The sequence below is a fragment of the Pan troglodytes genome, chromosome 10 (genome assembly GCF_028858775.2).
Source record: "Pan troglodytes isolate AG18354 chromosome 10, NHGRI_mPanTro3-v2.0_pri, whole genome shotgun sequence".
Lineage (NCBI taxonomy): Eukaryota > Metazoa > Chordata > Mammalia > Primates > Hominidae > Pan > Pan troglodytes.
The window spans coordinates 77,874,678-77,902,185 of record NC_072408.2 but is presented as its reverse complement, the minus strand read 5'-3'; the positions used below and the strand labels follow the sequence as shown (position 1 = coordinate 77,902,185).

Here is a 27,508-nt window from a genome sequence, read left to right as displayed (position 1 = left end):
GAGACAAGTCTTTCTGATGCTGTAGATTTCAGTTAGATCTTTCTAACTAACGTGCCTTGGTGATTCCTACCACCAGCATATGTGGTCGGATTTACAATCTCTACATAAGAGATTTTGAAATGGAGTCTTTCAGTGAGAGCAACAGTTATAAAAACCAGTGATAACTTCTTAGCCAAGAGGTGACATCAATATTTTAAATTCTAATATAGGCAGCAGGAGGAATCTCTGAGGTTAGGGAAGGTTCCTATATCTACTCTCCCTTCTATGCTCAGCTCTGAGCTCTCAGTTGGAATTTTACAATCTTTCATAGGAAATTAGCAATTTGTCACATTCCTAATATTTACTTAAGTAAAAATTTTGATGACCCCACTGATGTGGTTTTCTTACAGATGCCCAGGGCCTTATGTTTTCAAATGCATTCTTTCTGGTATAACTTGCAAAACTGAGCCTTTGCAAAGTAGAGCTGATGTTAAAATATCTCTTAGATATGCATGTGGTCATTTAATCTAAACAGACCAGGTTCTTTTGGGGGACAACTTGAGATATGCCCCATAAGTATATGGTGATTTCCATTTGTTAGAATCACTAATTGAAGAAAAACATGTAAAAGTGAAAGTTATTCCTGATCACTCATGCTAGAGTTTGATGCAAGTTAGAGAACTGGAGGTGCTGCAGATAATAGATAAATTATAGGTACGAAACCTATTTCCCTGAGTCTTGTTTCAAAAATAGATGAAATGCCCCAATTTTTTAATGCTCCTCTCAGATAGTTCAAGCCTAGGAATATCGTAGATGCTTATGGTGCTTTAGGGGTCTGAGTAAGTATGAAACATGGGGCCTTTGGCTCGTGGATGCAGTAGAATAATGACCAGAGACAGAGAGCTATAGAGAGGCCAGTTCTTAATGAGGGAAAGAAGAATGAGGTACACTATCAATCCGAAATGAGTCATAAGGAGGAGCCAAATTGTAAAGCTGAATGTGTTAGTAACTGAAGGAAGCCAGTGCATGACGAGGTTTGAAGAGAGCAGAAAGAAGTCTGAACTTGTAGAGAGTCCAGGATCCAGCATTTCGATATTCATCATTGTATTTTATTGAGATTGGATGTGCTGAGAGCAATTAAAAGATTGGAGGCAAAGCAGACATAACCCTGAGATGGTGGTACACTAAAAGGAATAGGACACAATTATATCTTATTGTGTCCGTTGATGGAATCTTTCAAAATGAAGACCTAACAATGGCTGAAGTGTATGAATTTTGTAAATACAGTGGTTGCCTGACCCTATGTAATTAGCATGGAGCTAAAACAGCACCAAAAGGCATTAGAGTCCACTGGTTGATAGAGCAGGATAAACATCAGCTCCTTCATCAGTAGCTGTGCTTCTTTGGGGAAATTGGTTAACCTCTCTGTGCTTTATTTGTCCTCATCTGTAAAAATGGGGATAGTAGTAGTATCTACCTCATGAGTTTGTGGTGATGATTAAATAAGTTAATATATATAAAGAAGTAGGAATTAACTAGATAAATGTTTAAGAAAAAGACATTTCAACCAGTATTTTATAGGTGTTTTTATGAAGCAGAAATATGTAACTATTCGGCATAGTGATGAATAAATTTAAATGTTGAGTTTTAAAACGAAGAGGAAATAAGATAGCAAGAATATGATAAGGCAGAAATTCTTCTATCATGAATTAAGGGAATGGGGAAAAAGTGGATTTTGTAAACAGACTGACTGAGATTTCAATCCTGAATCTACCCCTTCTTCTTCTGGAACATGTCCCTTGGCTTTTGCGTGCTCCAGTCTTTGGATTTGTAAAATAAAAATGATCACTTTACCTGGCAGGATTAATTTGAAACATTAACTAAGCTATTTTATGAAAACCTTTAACCAAGGACTGACCATCAATAATAGCACAATTAACATGTTTTTCCTGATTCCAAACATCGTAATTGCTTTTTCATTTACAACTATTAGAATATACTGTGACAGTATTTTATACATAATGGGCTTTCAAATGGTAAATATAATTTTAGCCCTACTCTGATCCTCTTCTCATCTCACAGGGTGAGGCATATGCAGGAGTAGAGGGATATGTCAGCCCCAAGGCTGGCTTCCACTTTGAATATCTAGGACCCAAATTTCCCTGCTCAAATGCCCTGAGAATTCTAAATCAAACCTTTTCCTCCAGGTGATTAAGTGGGCACATTTGTCAAGGTAGGAAGATAGGATACATGTTGTCTGTGCATATTACCTTGAGTTATAACTTCCTGATATAATGCCCTGTGGCTTGTGGGCTGTCATTTGTATTTTTCCCAGGCTTTTCAAATGGATGTACAGGTCTACAATTGTTACTTATATGAACGTTATACTTTTGAAACAATATGGTAAGAATATTACTGAATTTGTGTCATTTTTTGATTCAGAAACATCAGGATACAGATTAAATGCCAAACATTCATCTCTCTCTACATGTTTTGAATGTAGGCTTTTAGTGGTTACTGAGGCCCTATTTGTGTAAGGAAAACAATGTGGTTGATTTATTTTCCCTAAATTTAGAGTTATTTAAAAATTAGAATTTGCAGCAGTTATATTGTGTGCTTGTTAGAAGATGCACATGAGACCAGGCACGGTGGCTCATGCCTGTAATCCCAGCACTTTGGGAGGCCAAGGTGGGCGGATCACAAGGTCAGGAGATCAAGACCATCCCAGCTAACATGGTGAAACCCCATCTCTACTAAAAATACAAAAAATTAGCTGGGCGTGGTGGCTGACACCTGTAGTCCTATCTACTCAGGAGGCTGAGGCAGGAGAATGGCATGAACCCGGGAGGCGGAGCTTGCAGTGAGCCGAGATCGCGCCACTGCACTCCAGCCTGGGTGACAGAGTGAGACTCCATCTCAAAAAAAAAAAAAAAAAATAAGATGCACGTGAATGCAACCATGGAGACACATTGAGTGTACACTTAACACTTGTATTAGTCTGTTTTCACACTGCTGATAAAGACATACCTGAGACTGGTAATTTATAAATAAAAAGAGGTTTAATAGACTCACAGTTCTATGTGGCTGGGGAGGCCTCACAATCATGGTGGAGGATGAAAGTCCCATCTTACATGGTGGCAGGCAAGAGAGAATGGGAGCCAAGTGAAAGGGGTTTCTCCTTATAAAACCATCAGATCTCATGAGAATTATTCACTACCACAAGAACAGTATGGGGGAACCACCCGCATGATTCAGTTATCTCCCACTGGGTCCCATGGGAGATACAATTCAAGATGAAATTTGGGTGAGGACACAGCTAAACCATATCAACACTCAATACAATAAACATCATTCATACGGTATTGGGGGAACGTGCCCCCAATATTTCAGCGTAGGTTCTTTCTATTTTCCATAAGTGTCGGCCGGCTGAGAAATAAAGAGAAACAGTACAAAGAGAGGAATTTTACCGCTGGGCTGCCGGGGGTGACATTACATATCAGTAGGACCGTGATGCCCACCTGAGCCATAAAGCCAGCAAGTTTTATTAAGGATTTCAAAAGGGGAAGGGGTGCAAGAACAGGGAGTAGGTCACAAGATCACATACTTCAAAGGGCAAAAAGGAGAACAAAGATCACATGCTTCTGAGGAAACAGGACAAGGACAAAATCAGAAACTCCTGATAAGGGTCCAACAAAGATCACAAGGCAAAGGGCAAAAGCAAAGATCATAAGGCAAAGGGCAAAAGCAGAATTACTGATAAGGGTCTATGTTCAGCGGTGCATGTGTTGTCTTGATAAACATCTTAAACAACAGAAAACAGGGTTTGAAAGCAGAGAACGGGTCTGACCCCAAATTTACCAGGGTGGAGTTTCCCAATCCTAGTAAGCCTGAGGGTACTGCAGGAGACCAGGGCGTATTTCAGTCCTTATCTCAACCACATAAGACAGACACTCCCGGAGCAGCTGTTTATAGACCTCCCTGCAGGAATGCAATTCTTTCCCCAGAGTATTAATATCAATATTCCTTTCTAGGAAAAGAGTTTAGCAATATCTTCCCTACTTGCATGTCGGTTTATAGGCTCTCTGCAAGAAGAAAAATATGGCTCTTTTTGCTCGACCCCACAGGCAGTCAGACCTTATGGTTGTCTTCCCTTGTTCCCTAAAATCACTGTTATTTTGTTCTTTTTCAAGGTGCACTGATTTCATATTGTTCAAATGCACATGTTTTATAATCAATTTATACAGTTAACACAATTATCACAGGGTCCTGAGGTGATGTACATCCTCAGCTTATGAAGATAACAGGATTAAGAGATTAAAGTAAGACAGGTGTAAGAAATTATAAGAGTATTATTTAGGAAGTGATAAATGTCCATGAAATCTTCACAATGTATGTTCCTTTGCCATGGCTCCAGCTGGTCCCTCTGTTTGGGGTCCCTGACTTCCTGCAACGATATGGGGCTGAAGATTTTTTAAAAACCATGATTGCAGAGTCTGCTAAAAGTTGAAGATTTTAATTTACTCTGCTGGTTTACAGCATCAGAAAATCCAATATTGCATGAGGCTTAGTAGATCAGAACTACATCAGGCGATGCTTGTAAAGGGAATGCACATTCTACTCTTTTTTTTTTTTTTTTTTTGAGACAAGAGTTTCACTCTTGTTGCCCAGGCTGGAGTGCAATGGTGTGATCTCAGCTCACTGCAACCTCCACCTCCCGGATTCAAGCAATTCTCCTGCCTCAGCCTCCTGAGTAGCTGGGATTACAGGCATGTGCCACCACACTCGGCTAATTTTTTTGGTATTTTTAGTAGAGACAATGTTTCACCATGTTGGCCAAACTGGTCTTGAACTCCTGACCTTAGGTGATCCACCTGCCTCAGCACATTCTACTCTGAATGAACTCTAAATCAGAATTGGTCTCATCTTTTTCAAGGAAATTTAGCATAAGACCTAATAAAAAATAATGTTGAACAAGTGAAAGATATTGCCACCCTGAAGACTTAGAGGACAAGCACACATCCCTGAAATAAATATTCTAGAATCCTGAAAAAATGTATGTAGAAATTGGTATCCACAATGTGATGCTAGAAAGTAACCTCTCATGAAACAGTGAATGGAGGCCATAAGAGAAAATAAAATTTATTGGAAAACAACGGGATGAGATAAAAAGGGAAATGGATAAAATATGTAAGGACTGCAAGTAAACTACAAACATAATAGCAGAATTAAACTTCACTGTAGAGATCACATTAAATAAAGACAGTGACATAGAATCCCAAACTGATAAGCTTTCCCACAGGAAAATCAAATAAGAAATCAGAATGTTGTGAAAGAAGATAATAGATACAGACAACAGAGAATGGAACCCCAAAATAAGTTGTACTCCTGAAAAAGAGGACAAAATAAATGGAACACAAATAATAATCAAATTAATATATGGAAATTTTGTGGAGCTGAAAACATACCTGTATGCAGATGGCAAGTGCCTGATCTACCCCAGTGAAAGAAGACATCTATGCCTAAATAAATCTTAAGAAAACTACTAACTTAGTTAAAAGATAAATAAACATCTTACAAATGTCTAGATACAACTGACAAAAAAGAAAACAAGCAAATAATTCATGAACAAAAATAAGGCTGGTGATATTCTTCTCCTATTGTAACCCTGAAAGTCAGAAAGAAGACAATGAAACAATGTCTGCTGAGTATTCAGAGCCTTTCACAAATGAATAAGAGAGAAAGAGATCTTCAGGTATTCACACTGTAAAATTTACTGAAACATATCCAAAATGATTAAGGTATAAGTAAAAATGGATAACTGAAGCGTGGGAAAATCATGGTTAAATGGCTAACCATTTTAGGTCTGGAAATAAAGAAGTCACATGTCTAAATAGTTATATTTTTTATTATCTCAAATGTAGATTGGAAGGATATTTGGAAAGAGATGTAATAGAAAATAGCAATTTAGTAACATTTACTCTGTGCTAAAGCCCAAGACTGATTACACTAAATAGCATTTATTGGATTATATGGAGGGAACACTGTTAGAGATACAGAATAGTAAATGCAAACTCCATTAATTCAGCTTAACACAACTTAACCTGCCTCTCAGTTTTTGATAACTCAGGAAGGAAAAGAAAAAACATGGATACAGAGAATCTAAATGATTTAATGAATAAAGTATATTTAATAAATTTCTAATAAACTTTGTACCATCTTGAGACTTTGTTGTCTTTTCTAGTATCTCTGAATCTTTAGAAATTGATGAAGGAAATGCAAAAAAACTCACAAGTAACAATCCTACAGTCTGCATTCTCTTACCACAATACAATTGAACTAAGACTTTTAAATAAATGTTTAGTAAAAGAAACTTGAAAATGAACAACAACAGTAGCAGCAGCAGTACAGTCCTAGTATGTTAGGGCTTTCGGAATCCTTGTTCACTATAATCATGGAGTCGCCTCTAGTGTTCTGTGTTTATCATAAAAACAAATCCTGTAGTTATCCACTTGCATATTTTCTTATTCTTTTTTATCCTCTCAGGAGCAGCCCAAGAAGAGTTTCTTAAGCTTACCTAAAAGGTGTCCATTTCGGGACCAATAATGATGTAGTTCAAAATCCACTCCTCCTCCTAACACAGCATTTTCAGCATTCTCCAAACATACTTCAATAAACACCAAATAAAAGGGTACAATTTGGAGGGAAGAAGTAGGGATGATTGGAGACACATTATCAAAGAAAAGGACAAATCAACATTCTACCATTTATCTTCTTCTGGATGGTATCTTCCCCCGCCCCCTTTTTTTTCCTGATATTTTATGGTCTTCAGCATCTGCCTGTTCTTAGTCGTCTGCTTGGGCTCTCATAACAAGATACTGTAGACTGGGTGGCTTAAACAACAGAAATTAATTTTCTTATAGTTCTGGATGCTAGGAAGGCTAAGATTAAGGTGCCAGCCAATTGAGTTTCTGGTGAGGACCCTCTTTCTGTGGCCATCTTCTCATGTTCTCACATGTCCTTTCCCTGGGTATGAGTGGAGAGAGAAAGATTTATCTCCTATAAGGTCACCAGTTCTATCAGATTATAACCCCATCTTCATGACCTCATTTAATCTTAATTATCTTCTAAAAGCCTATCATCAAAAACAGATACATTGGAGGTTAGGGATTCAACATATGAATTTTGTGGAGACACAATTCAGTCCATTGTAAGCAAATATCAAAATTGCCTAATTTCTTAGGATGCTGGTTCAGACCAATTGCATCCAAATTCCATAAAATGATGGCTGTTCCATGAAAGCTGAATGAAAACCAGAACAATTCTCTTCAAAGAGAGACCAGAAGCAGGGGAAAGGTAGGCCTAGTCAGTTCCACAGGGTCCTGGAACCACCATACTAACCCATTTTACTTTTACAATGTTATCAACAGAAAGTAGAGAGCAGGCATTTATTTATTAATTTATACTTTTAATTGTTTAAAATAGTATAAAAACACTAGGGGAAAAGCTCTAAAAGCTAAACTTGGTAAAGGGCTCCAAGAACCATTATGATGGTCAATCTTTTAACAATGGGATGAAATAGTTTATTATTATTCATGACTCTAGGATGGTCATTCTGGATAGAAAATAAATTTACTTTCAAAGTCATTCAACAAAGTTACGAATAATTTCATGATATTAGACTGATATTTACATGGGAATTTCTCCACTCAGATGAGAATGATATACTCTAAACATTTGTTTCATTTTTAAAATGAAGTTTGAAGAAAAGATAGAGTTAGGGGTGGAAATGATACTTTGGCCACCTTCAAAGTTCCTGAGAAAGATTGTCTAATTCTGAAGATTAGTTGGGCAAAATATTTTTGACTTCTGAAACAATTGGGTACTCTTTCTTTTAAATGTTAATGTTACAGAAAACTTTCAGTGGCTGAGAAGACTAAAAGTTGCTATCTGAGGGGCAGATATGATTGATTTAATAAGATTTATGAATGATCTGATATCTAAATACCTTGAAAAAGTAAATAGTAATACACGAACCAAAAAAGTTTTTAAAAATATCACACTGAGTTCTTACTAAGCTCTTACTAAGAATTCTTAAAGTTTTTTCATTGATAGTTTAACAAATATCAGGAAAGAATGCTACTGATAATAGCTACAAGGTTCATTAGTTACAGATAAAGGCCAGAATGACTATTAAGCCAATCATTATGAATCTGCTTGTGAAAAGAGAAGAAAACGAAAGAAGATAATCAGTGAACAAACTAAACAACAAACAAAAAATTCAGTTGGTATGAAATTACTGAAAATCCCAGAGGGTCTCATTATCATTTGACATAAATTATCACTCACGAACTGTTTAACAAAGAACTGCTAAAATGAGCATTTGTCTTTGTTTGCAAATGAAATTAGAATTTTGTGAAAGGATGCTATAAATCTCAGGGTTAGAGAAGTAAGGAAAGTTTTCAAACACGAAAGCTGTGTTTTTTAATCATTTGTATTTTATGGTGTGTGTGTGTCTATGTGTGTGTATGAGATAATTGCATAGGTTATTTGGTGGTTAAAGAGCTTTGGTTTTTAATTGCATTAGTTATTTTGTAGGAGTTGAAGTATGTTGTAAGGGCAGATTGGTTAGGAATTGCTCCGGGTTTTCATGATGTAATAATTAGCGCCCAGGATTCCAATTTCTCCATTCAAAATGAGAGGTTTAGACCTAGATGATTTTCAAGGTCTTTTAGGGAGCAAAGAGTCTATGGTTACTCAGCTACTCATTGTGCTTCCTATTCCTTAACAGAGCCCTTGACTCTATTTTCCCTGCAAACTCAATGAGAAGCCATTAAAAGTGCTGTCTTGGGGTTCTAGGCATATGTCTCAACCATGCACGAAAGCAATGATGCTCCAAGGACATTTGTCTGTCGGAGCACAGCAAGGTCAGAATTGTCTACTAAGTCCCCCAAGGCCTGCTGTATCTGGTATGTTACCAGACACAGCTCTTAACATCTCTATCTAATAATAGATCTTTGATTTTTGTTTTTGAAGCCACAATGCATAACTTTTTTTTTTTTAGACCCTGAATGACAAGAGTTTTCCTTACACTAAAGTAAAATGTGTTTTACATTTTATTGTGTTGGCATTGGTCCAAATTAAATAATCTGGTAAAATCGTTAAAGGAATTTAAGACTTTAAGTTCTGTCTTTCATTGTTCCTTCTCTGTGAGTAAACTTTACCACCTAAAAGAGCTTGTTTTTAAGAGAGTTTATTTGGGTTCAAAAAGTGTTGATTATTATATAGCCTTGTTGCTTAACTGCACATCTTGTCATATGTTTTACTTTTTCCCCCTCTATCCCAACATCTCCCTTCCTGTCGAATCTTAAATGAATGGTGACTATTCAGTCATTCCCTTTTTTCCTGGTCCAACATAGCTTCTCACAAACAAGCCCAGAGGCATGATAAGGATATTTTATCTTTAAACTGTTGTGACTTTTCTTTTGTATGCTAAAATCTAGCAGAAACACAGGGCTAGAGTTACATGGAAAAATAATCTTTCCAGGCCTAATGGAAATAACTTCTTGTCCATAGACCTGTGAGTGAGTTGTGGATGAGAAATAGAATTATTCTCATCAAACTTACACATTGCAATTTAACATTTCAACAATGATCTGTATATGAATATGCCTCATTTATGTCTTCCAGGTTGTGATAGTATAGTCGATGATGAACTACTGTCACCGGATAGATGGGAGGGTGTGGAATTAGAGTTTCATATGATCCTAATTGTATTCTTTTTGTTTGTTTGTTTTTTTCTGCAGCTATGTGGTATCTTGATCCTAGCATTAGCAATATGGGTACGAGTAAGCAATGACTCTCAAGCGGTAAGTATGCAAAAACAAGTCACCCTTTCCCCAATGTAGTTTATTTCATTTATAATAATGAAAGTTATAACAATAATAGTAATAAACATGTCTAAAACGTTTTTCTTAACTGCTTCATGTAATAACTTGTGCTGTTATGTGATTTTATAATTCAGTTCAATCAATTAAAATTACTATGTGGCTGGCACTGTGCTAGATGTGGAAAAATCTTTCTAGAGAATGGAGGAGGTGTTATTCAAAAATTCAAAAACATTCAGTGAGATGCAGGTGGGAAGGGGCCAAAGTGGAAATTTTCCTCCTTTACTATTTGTTTAAGGCCTATATTGAGGATATAGGCCACCTCTCCTTCTCACCAAGAAGAATAATTTTTATAGTAGAAGGTTTTGACAATAATTTAGTTGATCCCAATGTGTGGTTGGTCCAAAAGGAAAGAAAATGAGAAGTTTTCTTGGAGAAGAATAATTTGAATCTGTATTTTAAAGGCAACAAGGTACAAGGGTACTTGTTATTTACCTGTGGCAACTGGCAGTGAAGGTAACCACTTGCCAGTAGTGGCTAATCTAACTTGGTGAAACTCAGTAATTCTCTGGGGATGTCCAGATTATTGCTATATGTATAAGATGAACATGACCCATTTTCCTCCCCCACACACCATTCCGTGCCCATTGCCAAAGCTCTTACCCAGATCTACAGGTCTGGAGGAAGTGTATTTCGTATGGTTAATTCTGGCTCCAGCTATTGGACTCCATACGTGTGGTATCTGTTCCATGCCACAGTATCACAAATGTGGAAAGGGTTGGGGGAAGAGGGAGGGGCGAGTGTGCGGGGATTGTTCTGTCAGTTTTACGGAACATAATACCACCCTGGCACCATTTCCTGGCTCCCGTGCTTTTATTCTTTTCTCTCCCTTCTTCTATTCTGGGGCTCCATCCCCACAAATTATTATTCTAACACATTCAGAGCCATTAATTTGTTCTTTGTTTTCTGGGCTCTTGCCACTAAAGGATCACCTCTTCTACTACTAGAGCCTTTTTAAGGTATTTGCCCACATAAAGAGAGTTTCTCCTCTCTGAGAAGAATTTTGATTCCAAGTTGATAATTACTGAGAGATTTATTAAGCCAGCAATTAAGACAATGCATTTTCTACTAAAACGTATTTCACCATGGTGCAGCTAAATGCCTTTGAACACAGCCTAGTGGAAAGAAAGATGAAAAGGGAATTAACATCTGCTCTGTTTTCTTCGCTGCAGTGGGTGGCTTTTCTGAAAATTTCTTTCTCACTCTATCTCTGTTTTTTTTTTTTTTTTTTTTTTCCTCTCTCTCTCTCCTGTTGTTCTTTTCCTTTTAAAATTGCTTTCTGCCCTTAGGGAGCCCAGAGGATCACAGTGGCAATTAGCAGCTTCCACATTCTGTGCCTCACCATGGTGAAGAAATTGGGTGGGAGATGGGTGTGGCAGCTTTTTAGTAACATCCTAGTCCATCAGGATTTCACTTATTGTTTTCTATTGATAACCGTAACTGTGACTTCCTGATGGCCTGGAGCTCTGGTGTGTGAGCCCAAGAAGTGCATTTGAAGATGTGCAGAATTACCATCCTGTAGAATCTGAAGTCTGACTTTGGGACTCATAATTAAGCACAGAGATTAACAGTCACCTACTTACAGGGTGCTGTGGCCTCTTCAAGATGTGTGTGTAGCCTGCAATTTATTTTATTTTAATTTTACTTCCTGTTGGTATTTTCTTTCCCTCCCAGTGCTTCTGGTAAACAAATTTGGTGTTTAGTCTGTTAAAAAATTGCACATATTGAATGTATTAAAGGGGAACTGTTGTCCTTGAGAGGGTGCTCCTCCACATCTGGGGATAAGAATGAATTAATAGAGCTAGACAGCATCTTTAGTTACGTTTTGACTCACGCTTCATCAGCCTCTCACACTGAACAAAAGCCAGTGTCTGCCAGGACAACATTAACCAGCTTGACTTATATAAAATTGGCTTGCTTTATATTTTTCTCAAGCCAGTGACAAAGAATCAAGACAGAGCAAAGAGCTGAATTTTTTGTTAGTGAAAAAACAGAGGTAGCTGTTTTGGAAGGAAAAACATGAGCATAAACACAGAAAAGAAGGATGTCAGGGAAATGACAGAACTTTCTGCTGAAGTGTCTCATGAAGACCCTTTTTTCTACCTCAGGATAAACTTAGCACCATGAGGAAAAGCACATGAGCAGCCATCCTTGTCCCAGGAGGTCCCTTCTGATCCAAAGAGGATTCCTGAGTCCTCATCTTTCAGGACCAGCTGATTTTCTCTGTCTTTAGAAATTCTCCCCTTGTCCTAAGACACACAGGGACACAGTGTTCATTCAAGACAGCTTTTCAAACCCTGCTGTTCCTCCCCTGGTGCAAACATCTGAACTCAGATTTCCACTTCATTCTTGAATAAGAATAACCACTTGTTGGGCTGGACTTGGAACAATGACCACTAGACAGTCAACACACTGCTTTCTGGCTAGTCTCTGGCAGTGGGTCACCCTGCCCAGGTTAGCCTCATAGAAGTGTCTCACTACCTGCTGCACAAGTGCTGGTCACACTATCTTGGCCTCATGTGTAGATATTTGAACTATTATTTGTATGTCTGGCATATCTTTTCTAAGTTCTGATAACCCAGCTAGCGAGGCTTCCATCCTCTCATAGGGTTTGCCTGTACTGGCCACAATATTCTAGTGAAGCAATATTTAGCAGGAAGTCCATAGAGCTAGTTTCCTAACACTTCTATTTTTGTCACATTTATTTTGATTCCAATGTCCTGCCTGTTTATTAACAAAACTGATTTTTTAGCTCTAATATTAATGAGAAAACAATAAAAACCAACAAACAAAAATCTTTAGGACTTAACCAAGCTTTCAAAATATGTAAATTGAAACATTATCTGTAAGCATAGACTTTTAGAGACAAAGGAGGCCTTGGCTATCACAGAGGTTGACCCAATTCCCTTTTATAAATGGGGAAACTGGAGCCCACTAGGTTGGGTGACCGTTCCAGGATTACAAACTTATTTATTAGGACCCTCACAAAATATAGATGTTTGTTTTAATGCTTTTATAACTTCAGCACATTCCTTCCTATTGACTGTTGAATAAAAGTTTCCTCTAGGCAATAAGTAGATTTAAAAAGCCTTGAAAAACAAAAATATCATTAGAACATAGCAGTCATTTTTGTATTGACTGTTAAGGGAGCTGACCTACATGCTATATAGCCCATTCTGGGAGGCAGAGGTTTCGAGTTAGTCTAGGAACTAGTGCTCTATCTAGAGACAGCCCAGTAGATAGAGGTTATAGAAGACAAATGGGCTACATATAGGATTTATGCATAAGACACGCACAAGGCTTTACTTTTTAATTGTGATTTACTTCTGGATAAATCCACTTATCGAGGACAAGAGGTGGCTGAGGCTAAGTGTTATGAGGGTGATGAAGATGAGTATGTGTGTGTTGTTGGGAGAACTGAATTATGCCTGATGGGTAGCCCACCCACTATAAAGGGCCCTAGGATTTTTTTTCCCTTCATATCTCATTAACTAACAGTCAAAATAGAGTTTCTAGATGACTCTATGGACTATGGCTTTTGGGAACAAAGAGATAAAATTGATATGAAATATCAGGAACTGGATTTCTTTTTAATGAGGATACAAAGCATTTTTATTAACCCATGGAAGTTCCCTCATGTCCCTTTTCAGTTAACTCTTGCTTTCCCTTCTGCCTTGCTCAAAGTCAAGCACTGCTTTGATTTTTATAACCATAGTTTTGCTTATGATTGAACTTTATAGAAATGGAATCATACAGTATTTACTTTTTTCTATGGCTTCTTTAGCTCAGCATAATGACTCTGAAATTAATTCATATTGTTGTGTCTATCAATAAAGAGCTTGAACTTTTTAAAGAATTAAAAACCATAACAACACATGCTTTTATAATGCACTTTATGTAGAATACACAAAATATGTGAACCAAAGATTACATCAAGAAGAGTAAAAGTAACTGTCCTAAGCTTTTAAAAATACGGTTTAAAAAAACCTATTACATTTCTTCCACCCAGCTTTCATCATATCATTTTAGAAAAATATAAGCACTTCAATAGAATGTGAGCTCCATGAGGGCAAGGATTTGTACTTTTTAAGATCACTGATGTATTTCAGGGTCCTGGCACAGGACTTGACACATAGAAGGCACTCAATGGATATTTGTTGAATGAGCAAAATAAACTTCAAGGAAATAAATTTTCTGCCATTAATCTCTTTTTTACTTCAGATTTTCGGTTCTGAAGATGTAGGCTCTAGCTCCTATGTTGCTGTGGACATATTGATTGCTGTAGGTGCCATCATCATGATTCTGGGCTTCCTGGGATGCTGCGGTGCTATAAAAGAAAGTCGCTGCATGCTTCTGTTGGTGAGTTCTCCAAACAAATCCCAGTGTCCAACCTTCAGACTCCAGAGGATTCTCTCCCATCCCTATTGTCTGTTAAAAGAACGTGCCATGATTGATGAAACTCTAACTCCAACTTCTCTTTAGAAGGTTTGATTGTGGAAGCTGATATGGCTTAGATTTGGCTTAGTTTGGCTTAGAAACTGGAGGATACTCTGAGAGGAGACAAATTTTAATCATTCATCCATTCATTCATTCACTCATTCAACATTACTGCCATACCTCTATGTGTCAGATATTGTGCGAAATAATACATAAGACCTTTAGAACCTACTAGGGAAGGTTAATAAGTAAGCGAATAGCTATAGTGGGAGTGGCCCCAGAAGCAAAGGGCAAGACAGAGGATGGGATTTTCAAACCAGGGCAGAAGTGAATAAGGTATTTGTATGAGTGAGGGTAGGAAAAGCTTTCCGGAAAGACAAGGTGGCAGTACAGTGCTGGTGTGTTTGGGAACTGAGAAGCCTTGGGTATGGCAGGAGACCGGCAAAACTGTTTCCAGTAAATGATGGAAGATGAATCCAAGTGTGGGTTGTGGTAAAATCATAGGTGTTCTACATGCCATGCTAAAAAAAAAGTTTAAATGAATGAGATAATCAGAATTATCTCTTAGAGAGCATTGAGGAGGATAAATTGGGTTTGGATAATTCACAGGCATTCACTTTTAACATATACAGTAGAAAATGGATATAGTAAAAATATTAGAAAAAAATCAAGTGTTTATCAGATACAAATATGACATAAAAGTTTATCAGGTCTAATCTAAACTTATTCCTCTAATAAAGTAAGGATTATATCAGTACCTGAGAAAAATGTTCAAAAGTGTTTGTTTATTGTGAGGGACGGTAGAGACAGAGTTTTAAAGGGACTCTAATAACATTCCTACTGATTGCTTTTTGAACAATAAGGCCTCATTTGCAATTGAAGAATTTAATTACTCAAGGAGCTTGTTTAAAAAAAAAGCTAATTGTCTTTGGGCTGCATCCTTCAAACTTATGATTCAGCGTATCTGAAGCCGATTTCAGGAATCTATATATGTAACAAGATGCCAGGTTATTCTGAATGTAGTGGAGATGCTGTTTCAAAGCCAATTCTGAGTTTGTGTGAGGTTGTGTTTGATGAAGAAAGGCAAGGAGTAAAATAATATTCAAATAAACTCATCTAAGTTTTCAAACTTCCCTCTAGTCAATATCATACAGATATCAATGGTTGTTTTGATAATTTTTTGCCTGAACCACTTTCCTCGATCAGTCTCTGGAGCAGTTTTCTGAGTAGTAATGAACCCAAAATTTTCAGCTTGAAGTAAAAAGTGGAATAAATGAAGAGTGTGACTGACACTCTCACTGTGATATAATCCCAGCTGTAGAGAGAAGTGCTGTGCCAGAATGTCCCCAGATGTTACTGAATGCACTGAGGATAATGTATATTTCTTTTTCTCTTCTTCAGTTTTTCATAGGCTTGCTTCTGATCCTGCTCCTGCAGGTGGCGACAGGTATCCTAGGAGCTGTTTTCAAATCTAAGGTGTGTGCACAGATGTTTGAAAATTTTGAAGAAGTTTGAAAAATTGAAATACTACCTTGTGGCATGAATAATGTAAAATACTTTTCAATTTTCAGTCTGATCGCATTGTGAATGAAACTCTGTATGAAAACACAAAGCTTTTGAGCGCCACAGGGGAAAATGAAAAACAATTCCAGGAAGCCATAATTATGTTTCAAGAAGAGGTAATTAGAATTCATTGTTCATTTTAAAGAGTTGGACATAGTTCTTCTGTGTTTGTTTAGTTTTTAATACATATTCCTTAAAGATTGAAAAATGTCTCCATTTTGCAGATTTTGATTGATTATTCTGTCACCATGCAATAAGAAAAATCTAAGATATTTGTAATTACTTTCTCGCTTCATACAAAGTTCTGAAGCAGTTTTGAAGGACAGAAATTAAGAAGATACATTTATGACAGGTTAAGCCTCGAATGAGTCAAATCAATAATAGTTTTAATATTTTCCATTTACCATTTAAAAGGGTAGTGTGGCTGGGAATCTCCTCTCTTTCTCTCTCTCTCCCCCCTTTTTTTTTTGAGACAGAGTCTTGCTCTGTCACCCAGGCTGGAGTGCAGTGGTGCAATCTTGGCTCGCTGCAACCTCTGCCTCCCGGGTTCAACTGATTCTCCTGCCTCAGCCTCCTGAGTAGCTGAGACAACAGACATGCGCCACCACGCCCGGCTCATTTTTTGTATTTTTAGTAGAGACAGAGTCTCACTATGTTGGTAAGGTTGGTCTTGAACTCCTGACCTCAGGTGATCCACCCGCCTTAGCCTCCCAAAGTGCTGGGATTACAGAGGTGAGCCACTGCACATGGCCTCTCTCTCTTCTTTTTAAAAAATAATTAATTATTTTGAGGACAAGGTCTTGCTGTGTCACTCAGCCTGGAGTGCAGTAGTACAATCATAGCTCACTGCAATTTCGACCACCAGGGCTCAAGAGATCTTCCCACCTCAGGTTCCTGAGTAGCTAGGACCACAAGCACACACCACCATGCCTGGCTACCTTTTAAAAAATTATTATCATTTTTGTAGAGAGAGGGGTCTTACTATGTTGCCTAGACTGGTCTCAAATTCCTGACCTCAAGTGATCCTCCTGCCTTGGCCTCCCAAAGTGCTGGGATCGCAAGCGTGAGCAACCACGTCCAACCTCTCTTTTTCTCTTTCTCAGCCTCCACCACTTCTCTGTCTCATAAAAATGGTAATAGCTAACATTAATTGCTACTATGTAGCAGGTGTTATATCCAGTAGCTCATTTAATACCCACAACAACCCTGTGGATGGGTAATATCATTATCCTCATTAACCCTATTTTACAGATAAGGATATTGGGTTTTAGGGAGGTCTAACAGCTACCAAGTGATGGGTTGGAATTTGAACCCAGATCTGTCTGACCAGTCTATTATTTTTTAAATCAGTATACTATCCCCTCCTTTTTTCTTTAAAGTCAAAATATGGGTAGGCATTGAAGGTCTTCTACTCTCTAGATCCTACCTAATATTTTAACTTTACTAAGTACTACTCTCTAAAGAGTAAACTCTAGTCCAGCCAGGTTTGTGTACTCAGGGTCCCTTGAACAACTCTGCCTTCCTGCCTTTGCATCAGTTTCCATCCTTGGAGTGCTCTTACTACTTTTTCCTTCTGAATATATGCATGTCATGGAAATTCACAGAATCTTAGGAGAGGCTTGAATTTTATAGGTCACTTAATCTGACTTCTCACTGATAAACATATTTTATATTTATGGTCATCTACCCTCAAATGAAATATTAAAGAGGTGAAAGTTTACTAATTTTTGCCCATCCTGCTTATATGCAAGTCTGATGATTAGTATGTTATTTCTTAATTTGAAACAAAATCTGCCTCCCTAGGATTTACATTATTTAGTACTAGTTTTTCCAGAGTTTCAGAGGAAAAAAATTATTGATGCTTTTATATATGATAGATTTTTCTTTGAGAATGGCTATTGTTCGACTCCTAAAATCCTTGCTTTTCAAGTGGAAACATCCTTGGTTTCTCAAACTTTTTATCAGGTGACTTTTTTTTTTTTCTCCCTCAGAGCATTCACTAGTTCCTATTTGGATAGATGCCAGCTTGTAAAAATTGTGCTTAAAGCATCATTTCCGAAAGCTGAAACCTGATATGGGTCAGTCCCTGTTTAACTTCCTTTCTGATGTGCTTTTCCTAGCTCCCCTGTAGCTGCATCCTTTGACTCTCTTCTTTCCGGGATCATTCTTACTCTACAGCCCAGCTTAAAACAGGCTTAAAGCAGGAAGAATTTATGCAGCCTCAGTACCTCTGCTGGGTGGGGCTGAGCATCCCAGACCCTTTCCAGGGTGTTGACCTAGGACAAAATAGACTAGAGGTAATCACTGAGCCTCTGGTTTGGGTCCTAGTAACATCTGCTGTACATATCCCTGGATTCAAGGTCTCCATGCCAATCCTGGGTTTCTAAATGTGCTGTTTGTTGTAGCATGTTCTCCTGAAGTGCTCTTGCTCTTGTAAAGAAATCCTGTGCCTGAAGTTCCTTGTGTTCATAGGACTATATTTCTTCAAATTTCCATTATGAGTCTTCTTCTTCTCCTCCTTCTTCTCCTTCTTTCCTTCTCCTTCCCCTTCCCCTTCTCCTCCTTCTCCTCCTTCTCCTCCTCCTTCTCCTCCTTCTCCTCCTCCTTCTTCCTTTTCTTCTCCTCCGCCTCCCCTTCTTTTTTCTCCTGCTGCTTCTGCTGATTCTTTTTCTTCCTCCTCCTCTTGTTTTCCTCCTGCTCTCCCTTCTTGTCCCCCCTTCTCCTCCTCCTCCTCCTTCTTCTTTCTCCTCCTTCTTCCTCCTCCTCCTTCTCCTCTTCCCTGTGCCACCTCCCCCTCCCTCTCCTCCTCCCCCTCCTCCTCCTTCTTCTTCTTCTTCCTTCTCCTCCTCTTCTTACCTCTTCCTCCTCCTCCTTCTTCTTCTTCCTCCTCCTCCTCCTCATCCTTATCCTCCTCCTCCATCTCCACTATGCTTTCTTTTATAAGTTATGCTTCTTTGGGAAAAGAATCCTACCACCACAAACTCTGGCTGGATGACCTGGAGTCCCATAACACATTGACAAAAGCTACAGATGCTGAGTGGCTTTCTCTTTGGATTTCAGGGATTTCCCACACAAATTCCCTGTTAACATACTGATGGAATGCACCCCTTTCGGATTCTTGCTCGTTATTATTTGTCTAGAGGCGTTGTATCATTAGTGCCTACTGCCTTTTTCATCCAGCTGTTACACCACTGTCAACAAGTCCTGACCAGCTTCTTCTTTAACTGCTCTTATCTCTGATGTAGTGACTTGATATCGTGACAAGTTTTAACCTTCCTAACTTCTACCCTCTCATCTGTGAGTATGACTTTATGCCTCCCTAAGGAGTCCTGAGGTCTACAATATTCCAAATATGAACTGATCTGTAAATGAGAATATAAATTTTATAGTGGAATTTAATTTACATTTGACAGAGGGTATCTGTATCAGTGAATACTACTCAAGATTATGTAATCAGAAAGAATAAACAATTAATCATGTCTACCATGGAAACAGGAAAGGAGGTTGTTTCAAGAGCACCCTCCTTGCTAGTACTGACCTTGAAACAAACTGAAATTTCCAGCGCTTTGTCATGTAAACATCTGTTGAGTAATGTTTTTGTGTAACTCAGTCTTTGACATAAGTACAAGACTTCGTATCTGCCTCAGTTGAATTTGTTAGTTTATCTCTGTTATTTGAACTATCTTTGAAATTTGACTCTGATCTCCAGCATATTAATTGTCATTCCTAGCTCTACAGAGACTACAGAATTGGAAAGATATTTTTTTCTATTTATTCAAATCATTGATAACAATGCTGAACAGATCATGTTCCTGTGAGAGCATGAAAGAAACAACACCAACAGCAAACAATGAAAACAAAAACAATAAAAGCAAATGCATTATTGAGTGCTTTCTTAAACCTGGGAGTTCTTATCTTTACATGGATTTTCTTATGTTTATCTTTATGATAAATCTGCAAATTAAATGCTATTATTAGCAACTGTTACTATCTGTATTTTACAGATGAACAAACTTTGGCACAGAGGTTAAACTAATGTGTAATAAATGATTTTATTACACATTTATTATTAATGTAATAAATAAATTTAATGATTACCTGCCCAGTAAGTGAAAATTCTTTCAATATCTTGGCATTGCAATGTATCAGAGCTGGGAAAACCACTCAGTCTTGGTTCTGTTTTTTTCAGCCATTTTTTTCCTCCCATTTCTGCACGAAGTGTTTTCCCCTTAATTGAGCAGATGGAAGCAACATGAGGAATAATTATCTTTCTTTCTCCCATCTAATAATATCATGTGCCACATGCCCTGATTCTTGGGGTTATCATTTCCTTGTTTTTCTTCCTCAAATGTGGCTGCAAACCCTCTTTTTTAGTGTTTTCCATGGATCAGTTTATTCTGGGACTGTAACTTTCCTGACATTCTAAGAGCTTCATTCTTCATTTGTGTTCCCTCCCATATTTTAAAGATGTTCATAAAATTCAATCTTATGGGAGGCTCCTTGAGCATCTATTTGGGTCTTTGCAATATCTCTCATTTTTTTCCTCCTGTCTTTCAAAAGTGATCAGAGATCATGGAGTGGAAATTTCACTTTTAAAACTTCATGTCTCTTTTGAGCAACAATTCTTTGACTCTCTTGTGAATTCTTTGGAAACTTTTTTGACAATATCTAAGTTACAGAGATCTGACTCTCTTTTGTCATTAAAAACTAGTAGGTGAGGCTGGGCACCGTGGCTTATGCCTGGAATCCCAGCACTTTGGGAGGCTGAGGTGGACAGATCACGAGGTCAGGAGATTGAGACAATCCTGGCCAACATGGTAAAATGCGGTCTCTACTAAAAATACAAAAATTAGCCGGGCGTGGTGGTGCAGCATGCCTGTAATCCCAGCTACTTGGGAGGCTGAGGTAGGAGAATCCCTTGAACCAGGGAGTTGGAGGTTGCAGTGAGCCGAGATCGCGTCACTGCACTCCAGCCTGGTGACAGAGCAAGACTCCATCTCAAAAAAATAAAAATAAAAAACCTAGTAGGTGAGTTTTTCATCTTCCCAACTTCTTCAGATTTTTCAGTCCGCAACTCCATTTTTCCATCATTAATGTAAAGATCAAAATGAAAAAATCCTTAATTTTTACTTCTACACAGAGAAAGGTAAAAGGTGACTTACATGGTATTTTAGCATAATAACCTTTAATAATGATTTCAGAAGATTATAATTTAATGTATTGCCAATGTTTTTAATCTTCTTACTGACTGCTTCTCATTCTACCTTTTATCAAACAGTTTAAATGCTGCGGTTTGGTCAATGGAGCTGCTGATTGGGGAAATAATTTTCAACACTATCCTGAATTATGTGCCTGTCTAGATAAGCAGAGATCATGCCAAAGCTATAATGGAAAAGAAGTTTACAAAGAGGTGAGAACTAAATCACATTTGGTACAATAAGCAATTCTGTTACTTTCTTTTCACAATTAAAGTCCCTACAAAAAATTAAAATGCATGGAGTACCATGGGAATCATGATATAAAACTCTCAGAAATTTCCCAAATTAAAAAAATCCTTATTTAAAGATAAAAGCAGATAGACTTCATTTCTTCTATGAGTCTGGCATCATTTAAGCCCAATCTTAATAGGTCAAAGAAACATTCTACTGCAATGGGAGGCAAAGTACAAACTAACATAAAAGTTTATTTTATCCTCTCTTTGGTCATCTTAATCATTATTCTCTTTTATTTTTTCCTACTTTAACATAAGTTCTAGAAAACAATATTTTCACTACAATTTTCAATGTTTTTTGTTTTCTAATCAAATTTCCTTTTCTCAAGAAATGAGGTTTCTTCTTTCCCAAAATTTAAAGAAAGGACTCCAAGTCCTTCCCAAATACATTTAAGGGTTTAGGTTCTCTATGTTATTGACAGCTACCAATTTACCTAGTTATTGCTGCAATTGAGAAGTTACCTTGAACATTTAATGTCAATTGAAAAAGATAGGTTAATCTTTTATGTGTTGTAGATGTCATATTTATGTGACTTGTGAATGTCAATACGTGGATGTCCTAGTTCTTCTTATTGATCAATTCATCAAATACTTACTGACCACCTCCTATGCGCCAAGCTTTCTACCAGTCACGGGGAATTCATTCCTGAACAGAGCACAATGTCTGCGCTCATGGAGCTGATGCTCAAGTAAGGAAGAGAGAAAGATAGTTAGGCAACTTCAATCCAATGGTCTACTAGTATCTCTTGGATAGAGATGGGTGCAAGGTGTTATGGGACCCCATCTCACTTAGTCTGTGGGGTTCAGGATATGGCTTCATGAAGAACATGACATCTGTCCCTTCATAAGTTGTTCCTTCTGCTTAGAAGAAATGTGTACAAAAATTACAATTGATATTAGTATTTCATTTATTTACTGTTATTCTTCAGTGCCTACTACATGTCAGACAGACCCTTGCTAGGATCAGACATGCTTCTGGATCCTCTAGGAGATTACAATCTAGTTGAGAGGCAGATACATTAAAAACCACTATAAATCACAATGAATTAATATTAATATCTATAATACCCGAAGATTATTTTCAATCTAGAAATGTTTTGGTTTAGTAACTGCTACTGAAATTAATTTATAAAAGGAAATAGAAAATATTTCAGGGGAAACTACTCTTTCCTTGACTACTGATCTTTTTCACTGATCTTATCAAAATTAAAGAGGCTCTGCCCTGAAGGGGAATTGCTGTCATTAATACTTAAAGTATGTCGCTAAGATTTAAAGTAACTCAATAAATAATCTACCAGACTACAGGTTATATTGCGTTTTTCATTGTCAAAGTAATATTACTAAAAAAAGTTTGATTCTTGCTTTTTATATTCTCCCTGCTCCCCTCCTCCCTACCTAATGTTAGTGACACAGTATTTACAAGGAAAAGGAGAAATAAATATAGAGTAAATAAAGATAGTTTCCACTTAGGATAATGAGGAAATAAGTAAATTCAATTGCAGATTGCTATTTGTCTCCTGTTCAAATTCAACTCAAAGATGTTTTTCCTCAAGACAGATTCTGAAAAGCCCCTGGAATTATCCTAAAAAAAAACTATTAGATAGTTTCTGTAAGTTCACACATAATTCAGCTGAATATAGGCTGATAGCTACACCAGTTTCCCAAAAGGAAGGTTGTAAATTCATAAAATACTTCCATCTGCCATGTGTCATTTGCAAGAAGTCTGGTAAAATAAAAAATATGGAATGGCCATAATTCACATTTCTTTTTTTTCCTCTTCCTTTTGCCAAGATACCCTCATTATCTTAGGCGAAGAGGAAGAGAAAAACCCCTGAAACATAATGAATGTGACTCAGTAGATATAATCATTAATCTCATTGTTAACCTAAATGACATAATAATTTCCTTGAATGTTTACCACGTTGGGTTAAATGTGAATGAAGAAACTCAATACATTCAGGAATGAAGGGGAAAAGATGACTTAGCCTTCTGGAGAAATTTTATTTTATTTAACAAATAGCAATACTTTGTTAGCCCTTTGCACATATATGACCATCAAAGGGATAATATATTTCAGGGCAGTACAAAAATAACACAATTATATTGTGTAGTCTTTTTCCATTTAAAAAATTCTTCACATAATTTACAATTCTTGAAGTTATTAGGTCTAGTCCAAAATGTTTTAAGCACGAAAATGCATCCTGGATTGTATACATTTCAAAAATGTAGCAAAGAGGCAACTTCCTAATTTCTCTTTTTTATCTAAAGTAATGGCATAGTGGTAGACATAGTAAGTTTTTTCTTTTTAAGATAAAAATAACCCTGATAAATATTAAGGGATTTTGAAAATCTTTTTTTTTCCGGCAGCAGTGACTTCAAGCCTGTTATCCCAGCATTTTCAGAGGCTGAGGCCGGTGGATTGCTTGAGCCCGGGAGTTCAAGACAAGCCTGGGCAATATGGCAAAACCATGTCTTTACAAAACACAACAAAAATTAGCCAGGCATGGTGGCACATGCCTGCAGTCTCAGCTACTTGGGAGGATTAGGTGGGAGGATCACTTGAGCCCAGGAAGTCAAGGCTGCAGTGAGCCAAGATTGTGCCTCTGCACTCCAGCTTCAGCGCTGGAGGGAGACCCTGTCTCAAAGAAAAAAAAAAAAAAAGAAAGAAAGAAAAAAAGAAAATACCTTGTTTTAAAAATGAAAATTTACAATATTATTATCTAAAATCTCAACCAGAAACCTTTCTGTTTTAGATTACAAACCTAAAAAATCCTTAGTCAAGGTGGTATCAGCTCTAAAATGAATAAAGTTAAGATAAAATTATGATTTATACTTTTGTTGTAAAATGTATAGCTTTATCAGCTATAAAATTTATAGTATAAATTATAAAATCTGTCATTTGAGGATATGTTGGTGAAAAATTATTATTTGTAATTATTAATCCCTAGATTCAACAATTAGGCAGTCAAGCAAAATTTTGTTCCTCAATTGCTTTTCAATGTATAAACAAACCACAACAGTTACAACCTTTTGGAGCAAAGGTGAAGCAGGGAGTGGAAGGAATAACCCAGTTCCTTGTCGTTAAGTGTGTTTCTTGATAGCAATGTAAAAAGTCAACCAGATTAATAAAAATTTTGATTAATGTGAGGTCGAATTTTTCTGAGAGGTAACTTTTAATGTTTTTTTTTTAACAGACCTGTATTTCTTTCATAAAAGACTTCTTGGCAAAAAATTTTATTATAGTTATTGGAATAGCATTTGGACTGGCAGTTATTGAGGTACAGTATAATCTTGTATTATTGACTCTTTTATTCCCTTGCTTGTTCATTAATTTCAAGAAATATTGATGGTGAACAAACAAACAGAAAAAAAAAAACCACAACAACTATAAAAAACGCAGATGCTTTAGAAAAGCACTGGATGCTAAAGGCCCATCATCTCCCTCGATCAGCCTGAGTCTGAGGAGGAGATTCCAGTCTTATGAAGTGAGCAGGGTTGAGACTCTTGCTTCTGAATGACCTCTCTACCGGGAAAAAGATGGAATTAATTTTCACATAGTTCTTAGTGCCAGGTATATTTTTCCCACTGAAAACTAGCACAGGGGTTACAGTTTTCCAAAGTTAGAAGAAAAAGCACCAAACAAAGCAAAATACGACCTTTACAATTTCTTATTTCTCATCTTGATTTTGAAACAGAAAATAAAAACTGAACTCAAGAGTGTGAGGAGCTCTTTCTTTGTTACTTATTACATTCTAGAGAAATCCAAGAAGTTCTAAAAAGTAGAGGTAATTGTCTCTGATTTCCTCAGCTTAAGTACTATTGACTCACTTGGAGAAATTTTCAAGGAAAATTGAGGCTTATGTATTACTTTCATCACTTTAATTATTGATGTTGGAAAAATATCCCACATAGGATTTTTGTCTTGATGAACTTTCTTGGCATGTTTTTTTTTTAAAAAAAAAAACAAAACAAAAAACCTGAAAGATACTTTTCACATGGCCTAAAAATCTTTGCCAAGAAAATGAATTAAAACTGCTTCAGAGAAGCATTTTGGAATCATCCCAGATCTTGGGTAATTTTGATATCAAGTAGATCAAATTCACTCACAATCCTATTCCAGGGCATTAGCAAGAATGTGAAGTGTCTCCCTGGTTAATGCCTGTGAGAGCTGGTTAGCTCAGCTGAGTGCCTTGTGCTTCATGCTCATGGAATGCTGTGCAAGGTACTCCTTGGGCTTTCTGGTAGTTTTCTACCTCTTACTCGTGCCACATCACTGCCAGAAAGAAATTTTAACTGGGAATGAAGCAATTTAGTGTCCTAAGTGGTTATTTAGTTTGCTGGTGGAATTTCCCAGGCAGCTATTAGAGAAAGGTTAGGGACTATTAGCAGCAAATTAAACTGTGGGTTATTACTTTCTTGTAGTCCAGATGAATAGGTATAAATATGAAGCATTCTTTGTTGGTAGGTTATGGCTGTCTTTCTTTAGGTCTGATATATGTTCAGAGTCAAATGGTGCTATGGATTAGGTCTATTTCTCTTGATTCTGCATTTTGTAAGATGTATTTTGTTTCTCTGCTTTGTATTCTGGGTTTATGCTAATTTAGAAATAAGGACTAATGGCCATGAAGATGAGTAAGAAATGAATGATTTAAATGAATCAAGAGTGATTTTACATGAATGATTTAAATGAATGAGAGAGCATGCTCTAAATGAGATATTTAATATAAGAGTTATATTTCATGTTAGACTCAAGTTCTGACAATTGACTATCACTAGCTCAAATCACAGATGCTCCTCAGTTAGCAAAACCAGAAAAAGTAAGGACATACTTGATTGGGGAGGTTGATGAAATCCTTTGTGTCATAGTCAAAGGCATTTTCAAGAATTTAAATACATCTAGTGGAAAATAAGATTACAAAAAGATTAATGCATTTCAGTATTTTATGAAATTGTTATATTCCATGCATTAATTACATGTTTAAATATTTTATTTGTTCTTCTGAAGACATATTCAGAGAAAAATAGCTTAATACAAACACTCTATACAGTAATTTATAGGTATGAAGTTTTTGCGGTACTATCATAAAACAGAACCATTTTTGAATTTGAGCAGTCAAATTAATTGTGATTTCTAGACTCTCTGCAGATATGGTAAATAGTTGGTTCAAATAATTGTTTGAACTTTTTAAAATTGTTCAGTTCCTCAGTCTATAACCTGCCCTCCCTCTTTTTAAGGGAAACAAATCATTTTATATTCCATCTTCCTTTATTCAAAAAGTAGATTGGAAAAGTCTTCTGACACCCAGTCTATAAATTATGTATCCAAAAAAAAAAAAAGCATTTTATAGCTCATCTTACAGTCATTAGTACAAGTTTCCTATTGCCCTATGACTTAGGCCTATCTCCCTTCTTTGTTTCCAAAGTTCAAATTCAAAAAAACACAAAGATACAGAAACAGAAAATCTCCTCTAAAAAATACTTTTAAGAAAACAGAAGCAAATGTCTTCCTGCAGAAAATATGTTCAGATTATCTCCACAGAAAAATATCATATAAAAAAAGACCGTCCCATATTTAGACCTTATGTTAGTATGTTTAGGCATAGGTTTTAGTGAGGTGGGCCAATATTTGTTTTCAAAGCTCTGTTAAGACTATATACCTAAGGGATTCTTCTCACATTGGATGCTAAAGATTGTGCAGAATACCTTATTCTGCAAGAAAAATTTATCTATAGACATTTTTGGAATTCTCATTACTCTAGCTTAAAACAGCCAGACTATCATACTCTCCTCATTTGACTATAGCAACTTACAAGCACAAAAGATGATCAGCACTTTCCTTGCTTTAATTAAAAAAAAAAAGTGCTACACACTGAGAGCCATCACTTTGTAGGATAAAAGTTATCCCAACAGGAGGTCCTAGAAATAATGCAGTTAAAAGAAAAATGATAATTTTACATTTTTTTAGACTGCTGCATACCTCTTAGCAAATTTATCATGAGTCTTGGCGTACATTATAAAATGACAAATCTCTTTTAATTATGTGCTTTTTTTTGAACAATGATAAATGTTCTTTTCAGGGACAATGAAATGCAAG

General features: G+C 36.8%; 1 protein-coding gene across 5 annotated transcripts in view; it reads left to right on the top strand.

The window, feature by feature from the left end:
• TSPAN8 (tetraspanin 8) overlaps window positions 1-27,508 on the top strand; it is a 254,741-nt gene that overhangs the window by 225,803 nt on the left and 1,430 nt on the right. For all 5 annotated transcript variants that reach the window (XM_054663409.2, XM_054663406.2, XM_054663408.2 and 2 more), the window contains 6 exons: window positions 9,783-9,845; window positions 14,145-14,282; window positions 15,762-15,836; window positions 15,932-16,039; window positions 21,202-21,333; window positions 24,609-24,692. In XM_054663409.2, coding sequence (XP_054519384.2) covers window positions 9,783-9,845; window positions 14,145-14,282; window positions 15,762-15,836; window positions 15,932-16,039; window positions 21,202-21,333; window positions 24,609-24,692 — 600 coding nt within the window. The remainder of the gene's footprint in view (window positions 1-9,782; window positions 9,846-14,144; window positions 14,283-15,761; window positions 15,837-15,931; window positions 16,040-21,201; window positions 21,334-24,608; window positions 24,693-27,508) is intronic.